Source organism: Humulus lupulus, chromosome 4 (genome assembly GCF_963169125.1).
Source record: "Humulus lupulus chromosome 4, drHumLupu1.1, whole genome shotgun sequence".
NCBI classification, from domain to species: Eukaryota; Viridiplantae; Streptophyta; class Magnoliopsida; order Rosales; family Cannabaceae; genus Humulus; species Humulus lupulus.
The window spans coordinates 183,191,342-183,201,576 of record NC_084796.1 but is presented as its reverse complement, the minus strand read 5'-3'; the positions used below and the strand labels follow the sequence as shown (position 1 = coordinate 183,201,576).

At 34.1% G+C, this 10,235-nt stretch overlaps 1 protein-coding gene across 1 annotated transcript; it reads right to left on the bottom strand.

The window, feature by feature from the left end:
• Positions 1-7,323: 7,323 nt before the first annotated feature.
• Positions 7,324-9,933, bottom strand: LOC133831013 (pentatricopeptide repeat-containing protein At3g09650, chloroplastic). Its single transcript, XM_062261172.1, has one exon. The coding sequence runs from the start codon at positions 9,831-9,833 to the stop codon at positions 7,551-7,553; it is 2,283 nt and encodes a 760-aa protein (XP_062117156.1). The 5' UTR covers positions 9,834-9,933; the 3' UTR covers positions 7,324-7,550.
• Positions 9,934-10,235: the final 302 nt, after the last annotated feature.

The window sequence follows — 10,235 nt, the reverse complement described above, 5'->3', positions numbered from 1 at the left end:
GGTTGTGGCTAGATAATAAAAGGTATATATTAATTTTGTTATTTTGTTTTAATGTATTTTGTGAGGTTTATATCATATACTATGTATTGAGCATTGTGAAGATTTAAGTACACTAACATATACAACTGTTGTTCACTTAACTGCACATTCATTTACTATGGATCCACCATATGATGATGAGGGTGATCCATTTGTTGATGATGATGGTAATGGTCCGAAAGGGGTAATCCTACCACACCAACAAATATAGAAGATAAGAAGTATAGGGGCAAATCGATTTGTAGTTATGTATTCAAAACAAGAAGTGATGGTCGCAATTATAAGGTTGAGTACAATCATTTTGGTCAAACGATGGGAAAAGGGGGAACCAAGATGAACATCACCATTGGTCTTCTATCACGCACAATCCTTCCTTTAGATGTCGAAAATTGAGAACAAATGCCGAAGGATAAAAAGGAGAGTTTATGGGGTCAAATCTAGGTAAGCTTTAATATTAACTATTAAATTTATCATAACAAATTAATCTATTGAAAAAAGTTAAAAAAAAATTGCACTTGTTTGTGTAGACTACATTCAAACTTCTCAATTCTGCTAAAACAGACATCCTCAAAGAAGCAGAAAAAACATGGAGAAACTGGGAAACAAGACTAACAAAAGATATTTTTTTATGTATATAAGAATGTAGCTCTTGAGCTTTTTGCCAAGCCGCCATCAGACTACTCCGAGTATTACCAACCTGAAGATTGGAATTTTTTTTTTGCAAAAAGACTAACCCCAGACTGGGAAGAGATGAGGGAAAAAAACAAGCTGCTCGGGCTCAGAACAAGTATCCACATCACTCAGGGTGTGGTGGTTATGCATTGGTATAGCAACAAATGGCACATGAATTGGGTCATGAGTTGACAGAATATGACAGATCTGAGATGTGAACACGAGCACGGATGAGCAAGAAAGGAGAAGTTATTGATGAAGAAACTCGAGAGGTGGTGAAGAGGATTGTAAGTGTTCTTTGAAATTTTTTTCATAATTTTAATGATTAATGTATGTCTTAAATTCTAATTGATTTAATTATTTTATGTATATAGGCAGAATACAAGCAAAAAGTAATAGATGGCGAGTTAGTGGAGGAGGGTTAAAACGATATACTAACTATGGCATTAGGCACTCCAGAGCATGGGGGATGTGTTAGGGGTATCGGTGCACATGTCGTTCCTCGTACATTTTTTCATGTCCCACCGCCGAGAAGATTCAATAACAAAAAAAAAAGGTGTGGAAGATGCTCATTATAAAGACCTTGAAGAGAAATGGGGTCAATCTGAAGAAAAGGCACGTCGACGGGAGGAAAAGTTAAACCAGTTGATGGCGCATATCTCAACATAGCGGTGCATTTGGATCATCAAATGCATTTGGTTCGGGTGTAGGAGGAGCCTTAAACACACCACACACACCATATGCCCCTCCATCACCGACACATGCACCGTATGCTCTTCCACCATCGACATGGACACCATATGCTCATCGACCACCCTCACAGGTACCATATGCTCCTCCACCACCGACACAGGCACCATGTGCTCCCCCACTACCACAGTCAAATTTTCTAGATAAGGTAATACTTTCTTATTAACTCATTATTGCATATATTGGATAAAGTAAAAAAAACTAGTTTATCGAAAAATTTAACTTTGATTGTTTTGTAATGTAATAGATTAATTGTAAGTTATGTCTTAGTTCGACACAAAATATAGTTGCAGAGGGGAAACTTTTAAGTATTTGTTGCACAGAAATACATAGCGTTAAACTGCCTCTAGGAAATTATCGTGTGAGAGTTGAGGTAGCCATCAATAGAATGCTAGTTTACGGCATCTGCTTACAATGGAAGGTTATACATTGGTTGGACAGGTAGTCGGGTACGATGTTGGATAGCCACAACATTGGGTCCTTACTAATCAACAAATGAAAGAGCCACTTGCATCCTCTACTCAACAACCAAGACAATCAAAGCAAAGAATATAGGCATTGCACAGAAGCCTACAGAAGTGCCTATGACAAGAATGTTAAAGTTCTTGGTGAAGTTTATTGATCAATGGAAAAGTAACCATATGGTAGAAATTCCAATTGTAGAAAGGGTATTTAGATACCCATACAATGCTCAGTTAGGGAAAGATGATATCCTCCACTTTTGCAACTATGAGATGATTGGACAGACTGAGCTAGCATTATATATGAGGTACAATGGTGTTTATAATTTTTTAGTTTAATTACTGTAACTTGGAATTTAATTGTTTATTGACTTTTTTAATTATATGTAGGTTGCTCAATGATTTAGTGCAAACGAAGGGGTTGAACTACATGTACACTTTCATGCATCCTGCTTTAGTGTCCACTAATGCAGGAACCAATGAAGCACGAGCTAAAAATCTCTTCAATCAATTTCTACAGATGGAGCTAGAGACACAGTTTCTAATTTGTCCTTGGAAAAACAAGTAAGTCAAATTAATTTTACATTCATATATTTTTTTTATTGATTACAAGTTTTTGTTGTTGTAGCTATCATTGGATGTTAGTATTAATTCAGCCACACAATCATTCTGTAGCTTTTTTAGATCCTATAAACTCACATTTTCGTCCGGAAATCAAGGAGATAATTATCATGTAAGTTATACATATTACTTAATTAATTTATGATTTCATTCGAAACTCATATTGGAGTAAATATTAATATTTTGTGCAAGGCATTGGATCAATATGATGCACACTAAAGACAAAAAGAGTCCATCAAACTAAAAGTTTGTGTTCCTAATATAAGTAAGTTATTATTTATCGTATTAAATTTTTTGACATATTTTTATTATAATAAATTGCTAAATATAATACTTACATTTGGATAACAATGTTGTAATAGTGCCGAAACCAAACTGGACCAACCGAGTGTGGCTTTTATATTATGAAGTTTGCTAGAGAGTTGATTTCACATCCTAGACCAAACACCTACTTGAAAAATGAAGTATTGTTTTACCTTTTAATTTTAATTTAAACTATCGCTGATGATTTTATTTGGATGATTTCTAAGTTATTATTTTAAATATTTCCTAATTAGTTTACAAATACAGCACCATATTCGTCTGACGAAATCAACGAAATACAGGATGAGTGGACTGAATCAATTATTGCGTATCTCAGTTAGCAAATGAGCAAGTTGGTGAGGAAATTTTAGTTTAAGTGTTTAATACTTAGAAAGTTAGAGCACAAGTTATAACTATATACATAGATTAACTTTGAAATTCGAATTACTTTTGTAGATTTGATCACAAATGTTTAAAAAATTTATGTTGTTATTATTCTATTGATGCTGCTATTTTTCTGTCTCTGCTGCTGTTTTTCAGTTTCTGCTGCTGTCTTTTTTTTTCATCAAAATAGGCCAGGGAAATTGACATTTGTGGCAGTTCCCCACTGACACAAATAAGCTGGCATTTACGTTAGTGTGGAACTGCCACAAATCTGGACTTTGTAACAGTTAGGCAGTGACGCAAATGCCTAGAAATTGTGTCAGTGTCTAACTGTCACAAATGCCAGATTTGTGACAGTTCACACTAACGCAAATGCCTAGCAATTGCGTCAGTGGGGAACTGCCACAAATTTGGCATTTGTGATAGTTAGGCACTGACGCAAATGTCAGCTTGGTTTGCGTCATGAGATTCTGTGTCACTTTGAAAACTAAATGTGAAAACTCGCAGTTAAGAACTGACGCAAATGCCTATTTTTGTAGTGGTGAATGTAGAGACATTAATTAATTATTTAACTATATAGTTTTTGTTTTGAAAAGATCTAGGTAAAAATAAATATTAATCTTGTTTGGATTAATAAATAAAGAGAGATAATAATTATTTTATTTATAATAAGATGTTTATTTATTTATTTAAAACTGATATTTTAAGATAAAGTTAATTTTGAATTAACTAATATTTATTTTGAGATAAATATATTGTCTTAAATATTAATTAAATAAACAAATGAGAAAATTAGGGAAAACCCTAATGTGGCTCACGCCACACACTATATTGCACAGTGAGTGGCGCCACACAGAGATATTTCTTATCTCTGATATTTGAGTTTTGAATTTCAAATAATTTATTTATTTAATTATACATATATTTAATTATTTTTTTAAATATGATATAAATTAAATCATTAAATAAGTTATAACTGATAGATTTTATTTTAATAAAATAAAAATTAATTAAATTAGTTAAGCGATACTTTTAAGGAGGTTATTGTTTTTCATAAACTGTCAAACTAGTCTCTGAAACAAATGTAATAGTTTTCATAAACCTGAAAACTATTCAATTCCTCTTCTCTCTATCAAATCTCTCTAGAATTAGAGAGTGATAAATCAACATTTTGAATCATACGTGCCCACACACATTTTTATATGTTTGAGGATTAGTTTGGAAGATCGTGGTGTGAGCTTTCAAGACATGGATAGAAAGAACGTTGATTTTATACAAAAAGATTTGAAGACACTTAATAAGCTACAAAATATAATCTCTAATATGATTATATGTGATTTAATATATATATATATATATGATCTGGTTGCTATTAATAATTATTAAAAATGAACAATTCCCCGCTGCTTATCTCTTATTTGCTCTTTTAATACCAATAAGAATAGGGTGTAACATTATTGCTAGGCCTCGTTGAAAGCCGAATCCCACAGCAACCACCTCCACCTTCGTCTAGATCTAGGTCAAAGTCGCCGCCTGGTGTAGATTGCCACTCCTGCCGTCCTCTTCTTTGAAGCACAAACTCGCACCGCCCCGGAGCTTTTGGTTCTGAAGCTCTTGATCTCGACCCCTGCGTTTCTACCAACATCTTTCTTGCCGTCACCTTTGGCTGTGAAGCTCCAAATCCCAGATCTACCCGCCGTCGAAGACTTATGTCTGCAAGCCTCGAATTGCAGTAAAACACTCCCATTGCTGGCTTTGATCTGATGGCCCGTGTAACCCAGATCTGTAGAAGAAGAAAAGGATGAAGAAGATGGAATGATTTTTCATTTTTTTTCTTTTTGTTTCTTTTTAGGAAAAGTTTTAATTGATATTAAGATTATTAGTTTAAATTTTAATTTTATGTTTAATGTGATTTAATTAGTTCTGATTATTTATGTTAATTTTTACAAAACTATTTATATTAATTTTTTATTATTTAAAATATTTTTTAATGATTTTTTATTTAAAATATTTTATTTAGTTTTTATTATTTTATTAATTAGTAAAATATGAGGGTATTTTGGTCATATGAATTTGTTTTATTTTGCAAAATACATGGTCTAAATTGTCATTTAACAAAATAGAGGTCCGATCAGTAACTTTTGCAAAACAGAGGATCCAAAGTAACTTTTGCAAAACAGAGGATCCAAAATAGTATTTACCTTATATTTATATATCTTCTATATAAAAATTGTATTAATGGTTTTTTATTTTTTCTGTTAACTTTAACGAAATATTCTTATATTTAACATAATATTTTTATATTTAACGGTAGATTGTAAACATGACTTAAACTTAGATAAAATTAAATAAATAAATAATTAAATAAATTAAAATAAGATATATTTTTGAAATATTTTACAATGATAATTATTTAAAAATAATAAAATCATATGTTTTAGAACTTAAATAAAATTTAATTAAACTTAAACTTCATATATTAGAGTAATATCATATTAAATATATAATATAATATAATATACCAAACTTAAATTTACAATCTACTTATTATAGTAATATTATATTAAACATATAATATATAATGCTTTGTTGTCACTCATAAACTTAAATAAAAATTAATTAATTAATTAAAATAAGATATTTTTAAGATATTTTATGATAATTTAAATAATTAAATCATATTTATTTAAAAATAATAAAGGCATACATATAATTTTTTTTTATCTTATAAATTTGTGTGATAATTTTTTTTATTAAGTGATTGGAACTCTTTTTCTTCATCAAATTCACCAAAATACAATGCGAGATATATTAGAAACTAAAAATAGTTGATGCATGTTTACTATTACTATGACTTTTTCTATTCTTATTTTATTTCTATTATTAATTTTTTTTTAAATATTATTGTACTTTATATATATATATGTCATATAGCTATGTAAATATAAATTTATGTCAATGTTGTATTTAGATGTCATATATGTAGAGATTATTGATATAAATATTTATATATACTATAGAATTATAATTTATTCTATTATATATATTTAAAAAATAATAATAAACTCATTTTTATTAAAACTATTAACAATATTTACAACTTTAAAACTAATAAAAGTACTAATAATATATATAAATAAGAATATTATACGTGATTAAACGTATCATTTTTGTTCATTCAATTATTTATTAATTTATTTTATATTTTGTAAAATGAGTTTCAACTTATTTTTTATTTTGTAAAATGAATATTCCTCTCACCTATGCATAACACACCATATTCCTCTCTCCATCTATACTTCACTGGCCTCTTTTCTTTCTTCAAGCGGCCGTGCCAAAAATCATAACATTATATTCCTCTCTTTTATCCCATCTTATTGTTTTCCACATCTGAGTGAGGAGGATTCTGAAGAAGCAGTAAGATTGTCATGTAACTTTTCGACTTGTTCTCATTTTCTTCAAGGGATTTGGAATTTCTTATTCTCAAGTTTTTCTGAGCTAGGAACATGGTTCAGATGCCTTCAGTTTAGACAACCATTCCTTTGCTAGCTTACTGGAAGTCAACACAGAAAGCTGTTTCTGTAAAAATATGGATGAAACTATATTTTCTTATTTGATAATTTAAATAACTAGAAGTTAATATGAAAAATAACTCCAAAAAAAAAAACTAAAGAGAAAATGAAGAATTTTGTAAGTGATTAAATGTCATTCTGCTAGGTGGGAAGAGACAAGTCATTATGTGTGCGGTAATGCTACAATCAAAGCTGGCCTAACTGTAGCTATGTTGAAAGATCCAATATGCTTTTGAAGTTCTTTTTATGTGCTTTTAACCAACTCCACTCTCAGCTTTTCAAGTATTTGATAAGTGCCCTCAACAAACAGTCTGAGAATTACAGCAGAAAAATATTGTTTTCTTTCTCAATGGGTACCACTTGCTTTTTCTCACTTTCAGTGATGAGTTAAGATCATACTAAATCATTTTTCTCTCAGTAAAACCTTGTTCCTTTTTTCATGAAATATACAGTTTAGCCGATTATTGATAATTTAAACAGTGTTGCTTATCTACTCAGGAAAGAACCAAAGACATCAGGAATACCAGCCAATCATCAAGGTCAAGATGCGAAAATTAGTACTATAGAATTAGCAAACAAAGAGTTGTGTTTTGAGAATTGAGTGATTGAGAAAGCAATCTCTTCATGTACATAATCAATTTAAAGAAGCCAAGTTTATTGTATTGAGAATATGCAATAACTTTAGCTCTTCTTTTCTTATCATAGTGTAGTATACAAAGGCAGAGAGAGAAAATGGTTTTGGTTATACCTAATCAGAAAAGCCCTGATTTCCATCTATAGCTTCTAATCTCCATTCACTCCCATAATAAGAGTTAGGCAAACCCAACCAGAACTTGAAAGCCTCAGCAGCTCTCTTCCTCTCTCTCCTCCTATCTTGCCTGGCTTGTGAGGCATGCTTACTTGTAAACATCCTAGAATGCATCTCCACGTATATTCGAGTGTATTTGGTCTTATTTGGAGGTATACCATTCTCTTCCATGCAAGCCACAATCTCTAGAGCTTTCTTGAAGAAAGCAGCTCTAACACATATATCAGCCAATGTATCCAACAGCCCTTCATCCGGTTTAAGCTGTGGGGGAGAAGAAGGAGACGACAATGAGGGATCTCGACTCTCTCCTTCCTTCACTTTAAGTCTCTCCTTCACTTCATTCCAAAGTAAAAGTGCCTCTCCTGGTTTTCTAGCTAATGCTATCCCATTAGCTAGACTGCCATAAGTAGCTACATTGGGATGAAAACCATCTTCTTTCATTCTCTCAATTAGCTTCTTAGCTTCTTCAATCATCCCAAGTCTACAATACCCTTCAACCAACATATTCCAGGCAATGATATCCACTTTCACTCGAGGGTCATTGAGCATTTCATCAAACACCTTGTGAGCTAGCTTTGGTTGACCGGACAAAGCAAAAGCTTTCATCAAAGTGGTGTAGCTAATCTTGGTGGGGGCAATTCCTTTTGCTCTCATTTCATTGAAGAACACAAGTGCCCCAGCACTGTCATCAACCAGAATACACCCATCAACCAAGATGTTGTAAGAAACCACATCAGGCTCAATTCCTGCCTCTTCAGCCATATCCTTAAGCAACTCCTTCGCTTGATCAATCTGCAATTGCTTGCAGTAACCCTTGAGAAGAATATTGTACGTAATCCTATTGGCAGTCACGCCTATTCTCATCATCTCAGCAAGAACTTGACGAGCTCGATCCATTGACCCTGAATTCACAAAGGCAGACACAAGAGTTGTGTATGTCACATGGTCAGGTTGGCTAGCAGTGTCATCTTCATGCCTCATTGCTTCAATCATTCGAACCGCATCCATAACTCGACTTACTTTCATATAACCTTTCATAAGAGTTGTATACATTCTAGTGTTAGGAGTATATAGTTTTGACAGTAATGGTGGCTCAGAATCACTTGCTGTTACCGAATTTGGAAGCAACTTCTCAAACACTTGTTGCCCATTTCTGCTGGGATTCTCTACAGTTGTCTTCCTTAAAATCTTGCAAAGGTCTCTCCTTCCTTCCCTCATTGCTTGAACAATTCTCTCTGCAGTTTCTAAATCATCAAAACCAACATAAGCAGCAACAAGAGAATGCAATGTAGTCGTACACAAATGGATTTTCTTCTCCAAAATTCTCTCCAGTACAAAGACCAGAAGGTCTTTCCTGCCAACTCTGGCGCAAAGCTTAATCATAACATTGTAACTCAACACATCAGGCTCAGCACGGTACTCAGGCATTTCATCGAACAGTTGGAGGAACATCTTGGAGTCGCCCAGATTAGCACAGGCGTTAAGAACAGCATTGAAAGCAGCAGTGTCCGGCTTCGAATCGGCAACCAAGTCAGGGTCGGAGAACTGGCGAACACGACGGGTCACTGAGCGGAAGAGCTTCAGCGCTTCAACGGGTCCGTCGTCTCCGGAATTGGCGAGACGGCTGACGACTGCGCTCCAAGATTTTACATGGGGGAGATAGCCGGAGCGAAGCATGGACTTGATGAGCGAGGTGGCATAGCGGGTGTGTCCAGCCTTGGCAGCCGCTGATGCCAAAAGCCCAAGAGAATTGGCATCGAGACGGTGGAGCTGCCGCTCTTGACGGAGGCGCGTGATGATGGACTGGGCGCGCGTGAGGCCGGTGCTGCTATTCTGGTACGAGAGCTGAGAGACCAAACGGCTAAGACAAGTGGAGTTGGGGAGATGAGGGCATTCGTTGTATGCAACCCAGGCGTCCTCTGTCTTCCTCTGACGGAGGAGCAATAGAAGTGTTTGGTCTTGGGACCGAGCTGGTTCGGTATCGGCCGAGGCGAGAAATATATCAGTTGGTTTTGCTTGGCCGGCGGTGACTTGAACCCGAAAAGAGCGAATATGATTAGAAGAAGAAGAAGAAGAAGAAGAAGAGGGAATGGTTATGGCGGTTGGGGGAAACGCCCAGTGGGCTAAGGGAAATGGGTTCGAAGCCGAACATGAAGAAGATGGTAATGGTGATAAAGGGTTTAAGGGTGAAGATGGTGAAGATGGTAGTGGTTTAGTGTTCATGGTGACTGGTCCATCTACGAGAGAGCTTAGCTTTGCTTTGAGAGTGTGAAAGAGAAGAGTAAAAGAAAAGATAATGAGAAGTGAGTGGAAATGGGATGTACTACGTCGAGTGTACTGTGTCCTTTTGTTTTTTTTTTTTGGTCGGGCTTTTTTTTTTACTTCTTTTGAATACAATAAAATATTGTTTTACCGTTTAGTTAGTTATGTACGGTAACATTTTATTAGTTGCTAAATTTATAATTTGGGCAAGAGTAATAATATATGCACCAAAACATCAAAATATTATACCAACTAACGTGATAGTTTTATTTAACCAATTAAATTTATTTCAAGCAGGACTCACTGTGTCATCGAACTAAAGGACGAGGGCTCCTTGTTAGTACCCTATAGGGCTGGGCATGG